The sequence below is a fragment of the Sceloporus occidentalis genome, unplaced genomic scaffold, assembly GCF_023333645.1.
Source record: "Sceloporus occidentalis isolate IW3139 unplaced genomic scaffold, rSceOcc1.0.p SCAF_9, whole genome shotgun sequence".
Classification (NCBI taxonomy): domain Eukaryota; kingdom Metazoa; phylum Chordata; class Lepidosauria; order Squamata; family Phrynosomatidae; genus Sceloporus; species Sceloporus occidentalis.
Genome location: NW_028316989.1, coordinates 10714859 through 10734377, shown reverse-complemented (window position 1 = coordinate 10734377; position 19519 = coordinate 10714859). Strand labels below are relative to the sequence as shown.

At 42.0% G+C, this 19519-nt stretch overlaps 1 protein-coding gene across 1 annotated transcript; it reads left to right on the top strand.

Moving 5' to 3' along the window:
* The first annotated feature begins 9046 nt into the window (after positions 1-9046).
* Positions 9047-18198, top strand: LOC149306883 (carboxypeptidase inhibitor SmCI-like). Its single transcript, XM_089538211.1, has 5 exons — positions 9047-9113; positions 12772-12951; positions 15278-15466; positions 16482-16660; positions 18079-18198. Exons 1-4 carry the CDS (start codon positions 9047-9049, stop codon positions 16655-16657), a joined length of 612 nt encoding a protein of 203 aa, XP_089394337.1. The 3' UTR covers positions 16658-16660; positions 18079-18198.
* The last annotated feature ends 1321 nt before the right edge of the window (positions 18199-19519 follow it).

The following is a 19519-nucleotide window of genomic DNA, read 5'->3' as shown; positions in this document are numbered from 1 at the left end:
CCATTTTCGATCTTATGCCTAGGCATAAGTTGTGTTTGAAACTTGAGGCTGCAGTTACCAACACCAAACATCCTTGTCCTAATCAAAACTCTTTATAATAACAACCAATTAAGAGTAAGGATAGCTGCCCAGGGACATCTCTCTGAAACTATCTTCCTATCTAGAGGGGTGAAACAAGTCTGTATTCTAGCACCTTCTCTGTTTAACATTTACCTGAATGATTTTGAGAGTAAGTTGATGGATATTAATGTACAAACACGAACCGAGGAGCATGAGAGTCACTGCAGACTGAGTCAGCCGGAACATACACATAGACAAACATGAACATACCCCCCCCACCCAATTTTAAAACAAACTTATAATACTACAAGTCTTATATCTTGGTTAATGCTCTCCAATAGTTTATTATCTTTCTAACGCAATCAGCATTGATGGCCTTTCAATCATTCCCTTTCTCTCAAGACCCATCCACTTTGTACCTCACTTTTTATTCCGTCAACCCTTCTAACACTATCTTACCTATTCTTTCCCTCTTTCCTTTCTTCTTCCCTTATCCTTCTTATCTTATCCATCTTCTCTATGTCCCATTTTCATTCTCTTACCATCCTCCACTTACTCCAACCTTCTTCCACTTTCTTTCATCCTCTTATCCACTTATACCTTACTTCCTTTCCATCATTTGCCGATTTGTCAATTCTACAAATTCTTGACCCCCGGACTCCCCCGCATAAAGCAAATACCGCCTATGCCCGGGCCCCATTTAAATGAATGGGGCTCATGCATGCAGTGGCGTGGCACTGCGACATTACGCACACACACAGGTGACCCTTTTCAACCCTATGGGACACGTCGCCCTTTCTCCCTGTGCAGCTTTCAGCGTATGCTGAAAGCTGCGTAAAGCGCACCTGCGTATGAGATGGGCGCACTGTATATGTATTTTATGTGACCCTCCTGACCATCAGAGGTTTACTTCTCATGTCTTATAAGATGTGTGAACAAACAGAGAAGTACTAGGTGAGAGCTGCAGACAGTAGGTACAAATGATGAGAAGGAGGAGGCCTACTTAGTGGGTAACTGTGGAAGGCTCTCAGGCACACAGTCCTAGTTCCCTAGGAGAGCTTGGAGGACCACACACATCCCTCTGTGTACCTGATCCCACAATTTATCCCAGTATACCCTCCATCAGACATGGACCATTTGTACCATCCCTGAGACTTTTTTTGATCCAGGAGAACCTTTTTTTTAAGAAGAGAAAGAGAGTGAAACTTTCCCTTTCTATTTCAAAAGAAAGGGGACAAAATATGGAAGAAGGCATCACCATCTACTGCACATCTTCATAAATTTGAAGTATTCAGTGAGCAGGCAGTTCCTTTTCTCTGATGACTTTATGTAGGGAAATAAATCACTATTGGCTGAATATTGACAGACCTCACAAAAAAACATAGGGTTCAGTTAACAGAGAGAAACAATTTTTTAAAAGGCAAGGGCCTGTCCCACCACATGATCTTTCTACAGGGATGAATACCTGCAAAGTGCTTTTCCCCCCAGAAATGAACATTATGTGCTGTATCATTTTCGCTATATCACTTTTGCTTATCTTTGTTTTCTGGCAGGCCTCCCTTCAATATGCAAACTCGCCTATGAAAAAGGGTTTTGCCAAGAATACCAAACTCGTTATTATTACAAGCTTGAGACACAGAAATGTGAAAAGTTTGTTTATGGTGGCTGTCGCGGCAATGCAAATAATTTTCGCACTGTTGAGGAGTGCAAAAAGATATGCAAAGTCTCAAGAGGTAAGAAAGCTTTGATTTGAATGCTAGATTTAAATGTGATTCATGGCTACCTGTCCTGTCATATTGTATTGGGGTCAGTTTGTACAGGGAGACAAGGAAGAAAGTATAGGAGAAGATGCTGAGCTGAATCCTGACTAAGACTATAATGCTGTCACTAGCATTGTGTAGAGGTTTGAGTGCAGGACCAGGGCTGCGGAGTACAGTCCTTGCACAGGGAACAGAAGGAGAGCTGTTTCTGGGAGGCCATCTTTAACTGAGTGAGTCTTTTTCGAATTAGAACAAATGTGCTTGTTCCTGAGATTGTGGGGCTTCCTTGAGTCATTGGGGTCATTAGATAGAGAGTCTGTGGACATTTAGAAGGGAATGCCATAATCACAAATAGTCAATGTGGGTTTCTCAAAAACAGGTCATGGCAGACTGATCTCTCTTTTGGATAAAATAAGCAGCCTGGTAGATGAAGGGAATGCTGTGGATATGGCAAAGCTTGATTTCAGTAAGGCCTTTGACAAGATCCCCCACGATATTCTTGCAAACAAGATAGTAAGATGTGGGCTAAACAATGCAACAGTCAAATGCATTTGTTATTTGTTGACCGGACAAATCAAAGGGTGCTCAGCAATAGCACTTCTTCATCTGGGAGAGAAGTGTCCAGTGGGGTGCCACAGATGTCCGGGAATGCTGTCAACACACACTCACACAGCTGATAAGAGCCTGCTGGGCAAAAGGTAAACACGCCGAGCTGCCAAGAAGCAGTTCCTCCAGCAACAATGCCAAACGAAGTGTGAAGAGAGTAAACCACAAGCCAATCCAAAGTTCAGGATTATAGAGAGCAATACTACCAGTCCAGTCCAAGGTCAAGAATACCAGAGGGTTGGTCAGCGAGTCCGGTCTGAGGTCAAGGATTCAAAGGCAGTCAAGGGTCTAGGATGCCAGGAGCCAGATCAAGCAGCATTCACTAATGAGAACTAATAGTCTCTGGCAAGAGAGCTCAGTGTCTGCCAGGTGCCTTATATCTAGCTCCCTTATCACAGCTGCTGATTGCCTAATGAGCGTTTCTCAGCAAGCCTCCTTGAACGCCGAAGGCACGCCCTTTCTGATCTCCTCTGGCTAAAGGCAGGAACCTCAATGCTCTACTGCACTATGGCGAGTTACAAACCGCCATAAAATACGTATTGACTACGTATTAGGGTTAGGAACGGGCGGTGCTTCCGCACCCCCCTAACCCTAGTATGTAGTCAATACGTATAATATGGCGGTGGCCATTCCACACGGCCGCCGCCATATTGATGTAGCGGACGCTGTGCGTCCACACGTCACACAGTGCTTATGACGTTGCGAGTGCACCATTGGCGCCTCGCGGCGTCATAACCGCGCCACAGGAAGAAGCTCCATTTTGGAGCTTCTTTTTTGCTCCGCAAGGGAGTCGCGCGGTTTGGCTGCTGCGGCTCCCTCACGGAGCAAACAGCAGCGCCGGCAGACCGCCGCAAAGCGGCGGTCTGTAACACTCCTATGTCTCCCAAGTCTGGCACTTCTACTGGGGCAAGGCTGGGCTGCTGAGCCCCAGGCTCCACTGGGGTTCTGTTCTGGCCCAGTGCTATTCAACATCTTTATTAACCACAGAATAGAGGGCCTGCTTATCAAATCAGTAGATGACACCAGATTAGGAGGAGTAGCTAGGAGTAGCCCAGAGGAGAGGAACAAAATTCAAAATGACCTTAATAGATTAGAAACCTGGGCCAAAACTAAGAAAAAGAATTTCATCTGGGAGAAATGTAAGGTACTGCACTTAGACAAAAACAAGCAAACAAACATAAAAATGAAATGCATAGATATAGGATGGGGGGCACATGGCTTAACAGGACTTAACATGAAAGGCACATAGAAGTCTTAGTAGATCACAAATTGAATATGAGTCAACAGAGTGATGTGACAGCTAAAAAGGCCATTGCAATTCCAAGCTGCATCAATAGATATATAGTGTCTAGATCAAGAGAAGGAATAGTGCCACTCTACTCTGCTTTGGTCAGACCTCACCTGGAATACTGTGTCCAGTTCTGGGCATCACAGTTCAAAAAGGATGTTGACAGGCTGCAGCGTGTCCAGAGAAAGGCATCCAAAATGGTGAAGAGTCTGGAAACCATGCCTTATGAAGAGAGACTTCATAAGTGATATGATAGCCCTGTATAAGTATTTGAAATATTGTCATATTGAGGATGGAGCAAACTTTTATTCTGCTGATCCAGAGGATAAGACCTGGAACAATGGATGCAAGTAACAAGAAAAGAGATTCCACTTAAACATTAGGAGGAACTTCCTGACAATAAGAGCTGTTCAAAAGTGGAACACATTTCCTCGGAGAGTGGTGGAGTCTCCTTCTTTGGGATACTTTAAACAGAGGCTGGATGGCCACCTGCCAGGAGTGCTTTGATTGTGTATTCTTGCATGCAGGGGGTTGGGCTGGATGGCTCTTGTGATCTCTTTCAACTCTATGATCCTATGGTTCTAAGACCAGGCTTCAAATCCCTGTTCGGCCATGGAAACCCATTGGAAAACCTGGGGCAAGTTATACCCGTTCAACCCCAGAGGAAGGCAATGTCAAACCTGCTCTCAATAAATCTTGACAGAAAACCCCATGATAGATTTACCTTAGGGTAGCCATGTAAGAAACAATTTGTAGGCACACAACAACAACACTTAGTTGATCTTTCTGAGTAGACATGCACTGTGGTTCACTTCTGGTGATGAAACTTATTGATCTTTAACATGATGAGAGATAATTGGTGAGGCAGGTATATTGGCTTTCGCGTGTTTTGGGGTCCACCAGTGGTGTCCCCGAAGGATACAGGAGGCCAGCTGCTGTTTACCTTCCATGTTGTAGCAGGCACACAGTAACAGCAGGACTGGCTAGAGCAGAATCTCATTCTTATCCAGCTCAGGGTTTGTTGCAGTGTTTACAGCAGACGTGCTGCTACAACATGACATGAAAAATTGGTTTTCCTCCAGCTTTACTTCAGCATCCTCTCAGTGCCAACACTATTTTCACAAGGCTTCCAGGTCCATCAATGATAGAAACTGGGTGACTCTCTGCCTAGTGACAACCTCAGTATAACCTTATTGTTGGAGGTAATGTGAATACATAATTTGTTTAGACTATTAACTTTCTAAATGTTGGGTTCCCAGAGGTCTGCGGATCGATCTATAGAAAATTTATAAACCCACCATAAGAGAGCCCAAGTCAGCCTCTGGATCTGAGTGCAGGGCTCCTGAAAACAGCATGACACAAGCTCCTAACAGATCCAGGGAAGGGGAAAGGAATGAAGTAAGAATGTCATCATCTCCTTCCCAGAACTGTTGGAACAGACAAGAGAGACTCTGGTCTCGGATCTGCAAAAAAATTGGTGGCAGACCTTGGACCATTAGATTCTAAACTCATGGACCTAACCAGGAGAATTGGGATCATTGAAGATATGACCACAGTGGGTTTGCAGAAATTCAACTTGCTTGATAATAAAATACACCACCTTAAAGAAATGAACAAGTTTCTTTTAAACAAAATCAAAGATTTGGGAAACTGGGAATGCCATTTAAATATCAATTTTCATGGAATTTTTGAGGGCTTGGAGACAGGAGACTTATTTCAATTTATGATCACCTGGATAAAAGAACTCTGCCCAGAAATAGAATCAGACATATCAGAGATTGAATGGGTGCACAGAGTACCGCCCAGGATGTCTTCTCCAAACAAATTTATAAGAGATGTCTTAATTCGGTTTGCCCAGTAAACTAAAAAATCTTTGATCCTAAATAAACTCCAATGGATTAAGAACTTGTCACTTGGGAGACAATTGAATCACATTTTTTCAGGACTTAGTGCCAGAGACGCTATGAAAGAGGCAGGCTTTTAAGACCATAACTTCTTTACTTTTGGCAAGAAGAAGTACCATATTGGTGGGGTTATCCCCTTAAATTGATTGTCACATAACACAGCAAATCTTTCCTAGTCAATACAAGATGTCAATTCCTGGAGGTACTGGGGGCAATTGATGTTGCTATACTGGAGGAACTTGAAGAGGTTGGCAGGAGAAATGATTCTCCTCTCCTGCCAAAGGAGATGGGAAACTATACTTTGAAGTGGAAAGTGGTCACAAAGGAAAAGGGGAAAAACAACCCTCCCCTCCTTCAAAGATACAGCAAAATTGAAATTTCTCATCTGGAAACGCTTTTCAGAAATTTATGGAGAGATTAGGGCAAAAGTTAGTTGGAAGGGGCATGCGGAAACCCTGGCAATGCTATTGTCTTTTACATGGCAGAGAGGATTCAAAACAACAACTATTCTGCTATTATTATCAGCCAGCAGCATAAAAACTTTCACTTATTCCCTCTATGGGATGAGAGACTAAACAGTTATATTGAGAGCTTCTGGCAGCAATCTCATCCTGTCCTCCCTTCAATTTCAGTAGGACCCACTTGCAAACACCCACTCTACTGGATTTGACTGCTTCACAACTTCATAGAAAACATTAATTATCAAGCAACCAAGTGAGACTCATGGTTGCAAGAGGCATATCTTCTGCTCCCTATCACTTACTCTGACGCCATACCAATTGATTTCAAAAGAGGTTCAAATCCAGCGTGTTCTTGAAGATCTGTACCCTGCTCCAATTTACCACCACAAGGAGACCGTCTGGATGATTGCTGGTCGAGATGCTGTTATTGTGCAGGCTGCTCTTCCTCAGGAATACTAGTTTGGTTAGTATGAAAAAGATCTGAGATCCAAGAGTCAGCAAGAGATAGCTCTTCTGAAAACTGATGACACTGCTTCCAAGGAACCAATCCTCCATCTTGTTCCTTTCTCTTCCCAAAGAGAAGAAGATTCTTGGTGCTAGATACTTATATGGAACATTTCCACATGGAAAGCCACTGGAGTTTCTGTTTAATTTCAGAAGCAGTCAAATTTCAATAGTGGTGCAGCCTCCAGGGATTCCATTATGCCCCACTCCTAGTGACCAATCATTCCTCATCCCTTTATCATAGCATATGTACAAGCGAGGTGGCTGGGGTGTTGGATTATAGCTCTGGAGGCCAGGGTTCAAATAATCACTTGACCATGGAAGCTCACTGGTTGTCCTTGGGCAAGTCACACACTTTCTGTCTCAAAGAAAAGCAATGGCAACCCCTCTCTTCATAAAGGTTGCAAAACACGAACAAAAACATGGATTCACTTCGCTGTATAGTCCAGGTCCAAGTTATCTGAAGGACTATAATCTCCCATAGAAACCTAATCTTATGGGGAAGTGTTTCTCTTTCTGACCTGCCACTATCACAGATACATTTGGGGGCAACGTGGGAGAGGTCTAAGTGGCTGCCCTTAGGTTCTGGAGTTCCGTTTGTAGAGAGTCTAGATTGGCACCCTCCTTACTATCTTTCCCCAAGCCGGTAAAACCATTTTTATTGCACCAGGCCTTTGAGAATTGATTTTTCAGAGGAAAAGCCCTGCAATTTCATTTGTTCATATTGTTTTAATTTGTTTTAACAGGTTTCGGTTTTATGCTTTACAGCTTTCATTTGCTTCCAATACTTCGTCTTGCTTTAAACTGATTTATACCACTTTGAGTCCAAAACTGGGAAAGAGGTGGGATGATGGTGGTGTCTAGTACACTTCTCCCTCCTCATTCACTGGGGTTAGGGGCACAGGACCCTCAAGAATGTGGAAAAACCACAAATAACAAAACCACTATGTTTTTACCTGAGAGAACACCTCACTAGGAATCCCTTGGTCCTCCAGTGCAACTCTATAGTCAACACCTGCCAGACATTGACCACAGAATTGCACTGGAGGCACTAGTGGAGTGTTCCCTTTAGGAATCTGTAGGTCCTTCAGTGCAACTCTTGGTTAACGTTTACCATAGAGTTGCCCTGGAGGACTCAGATATTACTAGAGAGAACATATTAATAAAATCAGTGGATAATCAAATCCCAAAAAGTCAAAGCCGCAAATGTGGAGGGCTGGGTGTAATAACAACAACAATGTAACATTGTTTCTCAAAGCATTGCCTACAGTATGCACCCTCTCCCCTGACAAGGGGCCTTGCGATGGATATTTCACCCATTATTACTACAACTCTGGGAGCAAAAAATGTGAAACATTTGTTTATGGCGGCTGCCACGGCAATGGCAATAAATTTAAAACTCTTGATAGCTGCAACAGAATGTGTAAAGTCTCAGAAGGTAAGAACTTTTATTTTTAGAACCTGTTTGTAGACCCAGCCCTTTGTGATGCTGGATTGCTGGTCAAAATCTCAAAAACCCAAAGTATTGTGGGGGGACACAGTGGCTTGATTCCAGACTGAAGCTGTAATGCTGCCAGACACTCATATGGGAATGAGTTCTTCTAAGAGCTGTGGGGCTTTCTCCTGATCTATAGACATATGATTCCATCACATTTTAGCTGCAGCATGTTTCATGGAACTGAATGAGACAAATCAATCATGAATTAAGTCCCCCTGGTTTAAATGGGAATTAAGAGTAACTAAATTAGGGCTGGAGCAGACAAGTGGGAAAGAGCAGCCTGAGTCTGCTGCAGCTGTGAGTGGATTGGGACAGCACCAGCCGCATGGTCTGCTCCCAAAGTGGGCCATAGCCACAGGATCCAACCTGTATCACCACGAGACGGATTATCCTGGCTTCTGTTCTCTCTCATCCAAAGGACTGGAGTATGGCTTTGGGTTGCATTGGAGGCATGTGTCGATTGAATGTCATGCCTCCAAAGTGGCTGGAAGCCACTTCTTGTGGTCCATGTTTATCATGCTTTAGATTTGACTCAGCATCTGTGATTCTCAAAAGTAAAGCATCTGATCATCATCCCCTACCTATTGAATCCTTCAGAACAGAGTTAGGCAACTGTGGGCCTCCAGACGTTTTTGGACTGTAATTTCTGTAATCCTTAACTAGGCCTGATGGATGTGGTAAACCACACACCTCCTCCAGAGCAATGGTTCTCAGTCTTGGATCCTCTTCAACTCAGAGAAAATTCAGACAGAAGAGTCAGGGATCTGGTAATTGCAGTCCAACCAGCAGTGTTGGGTGAATCAGATTGAGAGAATAACAGCAGTGTGAAAAGCTTAAGGTGGAAACAAAATCATTGATACTTAGTGGTCTGGAGGATCCAGTGATACATGTTTGGATGGACCCTAGATCTCAGGGCCAGGCTCTGACCCTCCATGCCCAGACTATTTTCTAGTCCTCATGGTGAGATGGAGGAGTTTCAGTATGAACAGAACAGAAAGAATAAGGATAGGATCCTGCACCACAAAAAAGAATGTAAACCTGTTTCTGAAAATCCTTGATGCAAAAGTAACAACATGCACATGTGAAATGAAACAACTACGTCATGTAAGTCTTCTATGGGTAAAGAAAAACATTTTGAACCCTCAAGAAATCACTTGAACACCTTTTCCATGCGATAATTTTTCCCCATTCGCCTCTACTTCTTATGACTTGTTGGTGTCAAAATGTATTGATATTTAGCATGATCAGAGGTAATTGGTGAGGAAGGTATATCTGGTTTCTCTGTTTTGGTGTCCAGAAATGCTCCATAAGGGATACTGGTGGCAGCTGCTGTTTACCTTCCATGTTGTAGCTGTCACACACAGCAGGACTAGATAGAGCAGAATCCCATTCTTACCCAGTTCATATGCCACATCCCAAAAAGAACTGCATCTTATCTGCTCCTTTTGGGAGCAGAATCTGGTTGGATTGGGGCTGAGCATCTGTTAGCCCTGGTCCCAATACAGCCTAAAAGGAGTGGCTCTAAACCGCCCCTTTTGGGCTCTCTATATTTGCCCATAGTGGGAAGGAAGAGGATAAAGAGAGCATGTAGGCTCTTCTCTTCTCATCCACTCCTAACTCAGATTCATATCTCACAAAGGATGCCTTCCACATTGCCTAACCTAGGCTCAAAGCCAATGGCCCCCAAAGCAGCTGGAAGCCTCAAGAAGGCCACACGAAGGCCACAAGAGTTGGCCCAAAAAGGAGCAGTGAAAAGCCTCTTATGCCAACAGCTTTTTCGGGATCATGGCAGTGGCCTGCTTCATAACCAGGTTGTTTGGTTGCCATGGTCCTGGGCTCATTGTGTCTGGCGCGGTCTCCAGCCTCTCCTTCATAGGGGTCTGCTTCACCCCCATGTCATCCACCCCCAAAGAATGGATGCACCTGATAACCCAGCACAACATACCAACAAGATCCCTCTTGAAAGTTAAAATTTTTCAGAACTTGAAACATCTAATCCCTCTGTTTTAAACATTTCAGACCAACTAAAGTCTCCATACCCTCCTTGTCCTGGTAAATTAGTGACTGAGGCAGAGAATATTTTACCATCTCTGAAAATCGACCCACATTACTCTCTGACCTGACTGCCCTTTCTGCTCCCAAAAGTACACAGATCCCATTTGGCCCAAACCCATATGTACATGAACATTTAATTGCCAAGTCTAACATCTTAACTGTTACGGCAAATAAGAGTTCCTGATGGCCAGTTTCTCAGGAGTATTCAGATTTTAATCATACTTCCTGGAATGTTGCTGGTTGGACCAGTAAAGCAGACAGTAATTCCTTTCCCCATCAGCCAGCTGGATGTCATTCTGTTACAAGAAATGTGGCTTTTGGAGCATATCTCCTTGGAGGGTTTCACCTCTTCCACTCTTGAAGCTACCCAGATAAACAGGAAGGGATGGCCTAATGGAGGTTTAGCCTCCAATTACTCCAACTACTTCATAGCAACACCTATTTTGGTCATGAGATGTGACCATCTAGCACCAGGAAATCTTTTCCAACTTTCAGGAGGGGGACAGGACAGCTATGACTTGGAGGCAGTGTTGTGAGTTCAAGTATCTTTCCTGCAAGGGAAATTGCTGTTTAAAATCTGTGTATGCAAATCTCCTTAGTTAGATACCTATATTCCAATCTCTTTCTGATGTTGCCAAATGCAGCATATTGAAAGCTATTAATGAGTCTTTAACAGACAAGAGATGTTCTTTATATGGAAATATGGAGCCTCTCCAAATAGGCACAGCAGCTCCTTAGTCCTGTGTCAGATCTTTGATATTTTGCTTGAACTGTTGCTTGATCTAGAGCTTTCTCCCCCTGCCCTGCCTGTAGTCCTTTATGGAACACAGCTTTAATAAAGCAGCTTAATTCTTTTCTTAACTTCAATTGATGAGCACAACACTATGCAGGTTGGTCTTGTATTTCTCTAGTTTTAGAGACAGTGCCCTTCTTTGTCAATTACTTAGGAAGGAGTTTGCAATAGCACGTCTCTTCTGTTTGTCAGTTTGCTGGGTTAGCTGCTGTGTGACCAGGGAGATCTAATACTTCATGCATCTTTTTATGCACTAATGTTCTTCTGATCTTGTTCCATTCTTTCTCCTTGGACTACTGATGGTCAGCGCTCCCAAATGCAAGTGGCCCCAGCCAGGAGACATCAGGTGAGAACAGAAGCAGCCAAATGTGTAATAAATACTTGATTAGCTCTGATGGTTAGGGACCCCCCTTCCTTTGACTCAGCAGGATGCTTTTACAAATGAAAAATGAGTTGGTTGGATTACTTTAAATTGCTCGGCCCAAGCAACACCTTAGCTGTAACTTCCTGAACAAAGTTTGATATTTTGTATTTCTCGTTTTCTTTGTAATAAAAGGGGTGCTATCCTGTTGGTGTCAAACACAGGCATAACTGAAAATTACTTGTGTGTGTGTATGTTTTTGGGCATGATGGCTGGAGGAGTTCAGCACTTCCAGCTTCCTTCACTCACTACTTACCTTGTTTCTTAGTGGGTGCAGTCTTGCAGCCATTCAATGGGCAGGAAAGGATGGGGAGGACAAGGGGCACCAAGGTAGCAGCCTACTCTGCTCCTCAATATCACTGCAGGAAGGAAGAGGCATTTGTCTTGACATAGCAGTGGTCCTTTGGAGGTCCAGGGAGATGACATTATCTTCCTGAAACCAGCTGTGAAAATCCAGCCTGCTGTGGCATGAGTATCTCTGATCTTCTTCTTCACCTGTTGGCAGTTACATGCCTGGAAACAGGTAGGATGAGCACCCAAGTAGGTACAGGACGCTTAATCATGTCTGGTGGGGATTTACCAGTGCAATACAGAATGTACAGACTGTTGCCAACTTCTCATTCAAAACTGAAATATTAAGGGAAGTGTGCAAAAGGTTTCCATAGTTGCTGTTCAATTTTGACACCCAGAATCAGCACAGGTTGCCAAATGTTGGTGTTCCAGCCCCTAATATTGTTCTTGTTGGATATGTGTTTTATGTGACCCTCCTGGCCATCAAACGTTCTCTTCCCATGTCTTATAAGATGTGTGAACAAACAGGCAAGTGCTAGGTGATAGCTGCAGACAGAAGGTATAAATGCTGAGAAGGAGGAAGGCTAGCAGGCACACAGTCCTAGTTCCTAGGAGGACCACACACATCCCTTTGTGTACCTGCTCCCACAATTTATCCCAGTATACCCGCCACGAAACATGGAGCATTGTTCACCATCCCTGAGGCATTGTTTTGGTCCAGGAGAGCCTTTTTTTTTTAAAGAATAGAAAGAGTGAAACTTCTTTCCCCTTTCTATTTCAAAAGAAGGAAGAAGCATGGGGCACAAAATACAGAAGAAGGCATCACCATCTGCTGCACATCCTGCAAACTTCCATACTTCTAGGCAGTTTGATTGCACCCTAAATTTGAATTATTCAAGGAGCAGGCAGTTCCTTTTCTCTGATGACTTTATGTGGGGAAATAAATCACTATTGGCTGAATATTGACAGACCTCACAAGAAAACATAGGCTTCAGTTAACAGAGAGAAACAATTTTTAAAAACGCAAGGGCCTGTCCTCATCACATGATCTTTCTACAGGGATGAATACCTGCAAAGTGTGCTATATCATTTTTGCTATATCACTTTTGCTTATCTTTGTTTTCTGGCAGGCCTCCCTTCAATATGCAAACTCTCCTATGACAAAGGGCCTTGCCAAGAATACCAAACTCGTTATTATTACAAGCTTCAGACACAGAAATGTGAAAAGTTTGTTTATGGTGGCTGCCGAGGCAATGAAAATAATTTTCGCACTGTTGAGGAGTGCCAGAAGAAATGTCAAGCCTCAAAAAGTAAGAATTCTTTTATTTTAATGTTTGATTTAAATGTGATTCATGGCTACTTGTCCTGTCGTATTGGATTGGAGTCTGTTTGTACAAGGAGAGCATGAATAAAAGTGTAGGAGAAGATGCTGTAAACCCACTCATAAAGCTAGCATGATGTAGAGGTTCAAGTGCTGGACCAGGGCTGTGGAGTACAGTCTCTGCATGGGAAACAGAAGGAGTGCTGTTTCTGGGAGGCCATCTGTTAAATGTTCTGGATCATGCTTGAGCCCCATTGAAACTAATGAGTGCACACACCATTTCCTACTTGTTGCGTGGCATTCAGCATAAGGTAAAAGCCACGTATAGGGCAACCATGAATGACACGGACTCACTGTATATTGTGTACGTCTGAGAAATGTTCACAGCCTAATACATATGCAGTTGAATAAGGCTTTAGTCAGCAGTATAAAAATGCATGCAAGCATACATACATATACTTCAAAATATATGGACAAAACTGGTCATAAATTAACAGTGGGAACTGGGAATTAATAATAACAACAACAACAACAACAACAACAATTATTATTATTGTTTCCTGGTTCTCATTGTAAATTTATGACCAGTTTTGTCCGCCTCTTCCTCCTCCTTATATTTATTTGTATCCTGCTTTTTCTCCAAAACTGGGACTCAGCGACTTGCAATTTAAGAGAACAATACTGTTAAAAACACACAAAAGTGATGCATTACAATAGAGTTAATTTATTATAATATTAAAACAGATTACTCATTAAAAGAATAAAATGCAGTTAAAAAAGATACGTGTTTAAAATGGTACACTTTTTAAAACAATACAACACCTCCGCCTATTCTTTAAAAGCTTTCTATTTTAAAAGCCTGTCTGAATAAAAAAGATTTTAGCTTGCCAACGGAAGGGCAACAAGGAGAGGGCCCTTCAGGCCACCCTGGCAAGGAGTTCCAGAGTCTAAGGGCAGCCACCAAGAAGTCCCTTTCTTGTGTCCCCACCAACCGTGATTGTGATGGTGTTGGGATGGAGAGAAGGGCTTCTCCTGAAGATCTCAGAGCCTGGGCGGACTCATACAAGGAGACATGGTCTTCCAAATAGCCTGGACCTGAGCCATGTAGGGCTTTATAGGTCATTACCAGCACTTTGAACTGTGTTCGGAAACAAACGGGCAGCCAATGATGGTGTTTCAAGAGGGGCGCTGTATGTAACCTGCCACAGTTAACAGTCTGGCTGCAGCTCTTTGGACCACTGCAATCTCCAAACACTCTTCAAAGGCAGCCCCAAGTACAGCATATTACAGTAGTGCAAACAGTAGTCCAAATAAGAAATTTTCTTTTACAACTGATATAGAACCAGGATACTCATGGGATTTTGTGACCAAAAAAAAATCCAATGTTCATATTTCCAGCTCAAATTTCTAGTTTGTCTCTCTGTGTTTGTTGTCTCCAGTGGTCAGGAGCTTCAGCTTACTTGTCATGGTTTGGAGTGTCAGGCTGAATGAGCATAGCTCCGTTTGCTTGTTATTTATTGGCTCACAATGTGTTATTTAGTACTGCTGTTAAATGATGGACGTGTATTAATTGCTAAAACTGTTGGCCACACTCCTTTGTGATTAAAGAGCAGATGGAAAGGAGGTTGAGGTTGGTCTGAGTAGATCCAAGGTCAGTCTCTCTTGAGAATGTCTGGAGTAAAAGAAGGAAGGGGGCTCCTGTCGGAAAGGGGAAGGAAAAGACTGTCCTGCTTTTGTGACGAATGAGAAGGTAGCCCAGCTAAGATTTGAAATTATGTATGCTTTAACTATACTTTGCTTGCTGGTTAGTTCTAACAACCAATGTCTATGGAGAACATTATAGGCCCCGTACAGACAGGCCAAAATAAAGCTGCTTTGAGTCACTTTGGAGGTATGCTGTTTAAATGATGCATGTGCCCTAAGAGTCCGAAAGCCACACCAAAGCCATGATCTAGTCCTATGGAGCACAGCTTTGGCGCACCTTCTGGACCCTTAGAATGCATGCATCATTTAAACAGCATACCTCCAAAGTGACCCAAAGCAGCTTTATTTTGGCCTGTCTCTATGGGGTTTTCTGAATAAAGGTTTTCTGAATAATATCGTTTCCTGAATAAAGGTTTTCTGAGTTTTCACTACTGAAGCCTGGATTTCTGAACTAAGGGGTTCCTGTATTTGACAGCAGCAAAGTTTCTCACATGAAGCTTGATAAAGGTACAAATGAATATACAGTATGCATAGGGAGGAACAAGGATGTAGCTATTGGGTACAGAATAAAGACATTGGCTCTTACACTCTATTTACTCTCCTTCTTCTAGGCAAAGTAACTGTGCCTACAATATGCAGGCTGCCACCTAAACGAGGAGACTGTCATGCACATCATACTCGCTACTATTACAACCAGGAGAAAGGTGCATGTGAAGAGTTCATTTATAGTGGCTGCTCCGGTAATGCGAATAGATTTCTCACTGCTGAGAAATGCCAAAAGAAGTGCAAAAGCTTAACAGGTAAGGGAGAAATAACTTTAAAAATATTTTTATTCAAACACAAATATATATATATATATATATATATATATATATATATCATACAAATAACATCAAAGAAAAATGAAAAACTAAAAAGAAAATCTACAAAAGGGGGGAAAGTAAAAGTAACAGTTGCTTCTTTCCCCGAAGCATTGAGCTATACTTGAAATTATGCATTAACATCCTACTAAAACTAACATGAATTTTCTTCTGCGTATTGATAAAATTTAATTATTCAAATCCTAAAGTTGCAAGGTCACCCCATTTTTCTTTAACAAAATTAAACAGTATCCAATCCTTATTAAGGCAATCAATAAAAAAAACCATAATACAAACTGAAACTAACATACTGTATACTGCAAACTTTGAAAACAATACAAAAAACTCCACAAATGAATACAATCGACTTCCCTACCACGCTGGTTTAACAGTTATATCTTATAATTTCATTCATTCCAGTCCCAAGTCTTTTAAAAAAGTGTCAACTTGCCCATCTCTGCATATTCAGTTATTCCATTAAACAATCTTCTTGCATTGGTATAACCGAGTCCTTCCCTCTTTGAGCATACATAATTCTCGCAGCTCTGATCAAATATTGCACCACTCTGCTATTCCTTTTCTCCAGTTGATCTAGCATTCCCAGCAAGTATAAGTCTGATTTCTTCTGTATTGAAGTTTTCAATATATCTTCCATCATCAAATGAATCTGAGTCCAATAATTCTGAGCTTTTTCACATGTCCACCGCATATAAAAGAAAGTCCCTGTCTTTTGACCTCACTTCCAGCATTTGTTTGGAGAATTTTTATACATCTTTGAGATGGGAGGCCTGTGGTCTGTGGAGCCAAAAAGGCACAAGTGACAGAATTTAGATGTTACTTCTATCTCCTTGAATTCTCTTCTTGACTTCTCAGTTGAGATTCACAGAGGTAGAACTGCATTGTAGGATTATAAAACTCTGTCTTTCTTAGACAAGATTTTTTTCCCTCCACACAGGGTTGCCTGTAATATGTAAACTGGCTAAAGACTCTGGGACGTGCTCAGAAAAGATTAGTCGGTATTACTATAACCAGGAGAGCAAACGATGCGAACGGTTCATTTACAGTGGTTGTGGTGGCAATGCAAACCACTTTCACAGTGCTAAGGAATGTGAACAGATATGCAGCGTTTAACAGGTAAGGTGAAAGCCATTCATGCTTTATTTCAGTGGCTGGATAGCCTTGTATGGTGTTGCATTCCTGATCAAACAGGAAGGATATGGTATTTAATGGATTATATAAGGACAACAAGGGGGATAAAACAACTGTTCCAATTTGCAAAGAAAAAACTGGACTGTAAACCTGTTTACGAAAAGTCAGGGACTCTGATTTCCAACAGAATGGTAAAATATCGTACCACATTTTGCCTTTGCCATCGCTAGAAAAGTCATAGTTTTTTAAAAAAATATATAGCTTAAACTGAAAACAAAATGACAATAATATCAAATCAGATTTACTTTGGCCTGTTACAGACTGCCAAAATAAAGCTGCTTTGGGTCTCTTTGGAGATATGCTATTTAAATGATGCATGGGTCCTAAGAATCTGGAAGCTGCACCAAAGCTACACTCCAGTGCTTAGGAATGGAGTGTGGCTTTGGTGCGGCCTCCGGACTCTTAGGACCCATGCATCATTTAAATAGCATACCTCCAAAGAGACCCAAAGCAGCTTTATTTTGGCAGTCTGTAACAGGCCTTTATCTCCTTTAATAAAGACCATATAAAATAAACTAAAAGGTAACTATGTTCATACACATTCGGAAACCAGGATTCTGAAGAACATTGCCTTTCCGCCAGAGTCATCTATATACTACTATCTGCTTCTCCTTGGAAGACCTGGTGATAAATGCTACAGAAAATCTATAAACATTCAAACCAGTCAGCAAATTTTCACAATCCACATCCTGCTACTAGTTTGTGTGGTACTGAATCCTCACATGTGGCCCAAGCATGAATATAATTTACTGGGCTTCAGGGATGCATGTTCATGTGATATTTACTATTTGGACCTTGTGAGATTTGCTGAAGACAGTCAGAAGCAGCACCGGAAAAGAATAAGCAACACAAGAGGAAGGGTTGAGGGGAGCATGTGGGAGCACATAAGAACACAAAGCTGTGTTGATAGTATAAGCAATGTCTAGCAAACTACTCTTGTTCATGCCCATATTAAACGTACTGGAGTCATCGAGGTCTAGACATTGCACAAGCAGTTTATGCAATGAATGCAGTTCATGCAATGAATGATCAAACCTAAGCAGACAGGGAGAAAGAACACTGTTTTGAGGTAAGTATCCTATTATTAGGGTTCAGTTTGCTAACAGTATTGTAGAATATGAGATGTTAATCTTGCAAATTGATCACAATTTTAGGAGGCAGTTAAATGAATGTGCACTGGGCATATTATTGGGCATATTGTATGGGCACATGATTCTCAGTGTTTTAAGTGATGAAGGGTAGAAGAGGAAAAGATAAGGATTTCTTTCAACTCTTATCAATTTTCAGTACTTTTTAATTCTGCAGTATCTGTGTTTACTGATTCTTTGTTCCTATTTCCTCAGAGCACCTATGAGCCGTTCACACCAACATCTGCCCTAGTTAAAAAAAGTAGGTACCAGATTCTATGGAAGAAAGGCAACAATTTAAGCTGTGATTCTGGGATTTCACTCTCTTACAGAATCTTCTGCATACACTCCAGTAAATGTATTTGTTTCTTGGCATCCCATTGACTATGGTTCTTATTCATTATTTAATACAACTAGTAGTAGTATTAATAGTATTAATTCATTTGTATCCCAAATTTCCTACCAAAATGGGACTCTCAAAGTGGCTTATATAAATTAAAACAAATGCAAAATACTCAAGAGCAGGATATGGGGCCAGTTACCAATTCAAAGTAATGATGCTTATCTATAATAGCTGCATTCTACCATATGCGCTTGCCTAAGTCACTTATAATGTTTTCATTTGAAAAGTGGAGAGAGCCTCTGTACATATAATAGTTGTGAATAAGAACACATTTCAGCCAGTGTTGCTTATCACATAACCAAGTAACATTCAACTTGCTGAACTTCACATCTCTACATAAACATTAAAGGTATAGGAGCCTTGTCCAGGCTTTCCTCTAGCAGCCCTAGTAAGGATTTCCAATGGATCCTCTTTCTGGAAGATGAAAAAAAAAGGTGCAGTTATGCTTGCACAAGTGATTATGGGCCTTTTCACACAGCACACTGAGTAGAAAACATTGCACAGAAGACATGTGGGATGTTTGTAATAAAAAAATAAAATACAAATGGGAAAATGGCCCTTCCTTCGTGCCAACTGACACTGCCCTGGCCTCAGAGGGAGAGAAGATGCTGCAGTTCCATGAGGTGGGACTTCTGGCAAGGAATGGGTTGCACTTGCACCTCACACCAGCTTGCAGAAACATTTTTGCCAGTAGTCTCCAAAATTTGATCAGGAGGGCTTTAAACTGAGTTATGTGGGGGAGGGAGACAGTATTTTGGAAGGCAGGAGTACATCAAGGGCTGGAGATAATAGTCAAACTGTTATACAGGGAAGAAGACAAATAGTGCAAGGACCCAGCAGTGGGAGGGAAAAAAACTTTACACAGGCAGCAAGTGGGGAGGACCTATGGTCTTAGATGTCTCTACACTAATGCACAGAGCATGGGAAATAAGCAAGATCAACTTGAACTTCTAGCACAACAAAGCAAATATGATAAAATAGGTATAACTGGAATCTGGTAGGATGAGTCTCATGATTGGGATGTAGGAATAGAAAGGTATACATTTTTAAAGCAAAACTGGCCAAACAGGAAAGGAGGAGGAATAGCATTATATGCCAGTGATGTATATACCTGCAGGGATGCAGGACTTTAATCCTGGAAACTAGGTGGAGAGCATCTGGGTAACAATTAAAGGGGAGGGAAACAACAGGGATGTTATTGTGGGAGTCTACTACAGACCCCCAAGTCAGACTGAGGAACTGGATGGTGCCTTT

Bases quoted from the DNA above. Each gene is read 5' to 3' on its own strand.
- LOC149306883 (XM_089538211.1), top strand. From the start codon at position 9,047: ATGGAGGAGTTTCAGTATGAACAGAACAGAAAGAATAAGGATAGGATC. The intron at 9,114-12,771 runs GTAAACCTGTTT...GTTTTCTGGCAG, and splicing joins CCTGCACCACAAAAAAGAAT to GCCTCCCTTCAATATGCAAA. The intron at 12,952-15,277 runs GTAAGAATTCTT...TCCTTCTTCTAG, and splicing joins GAAATGTCAAGCCTCAAAAA to GCAAAGTAACTGTGCCTACA.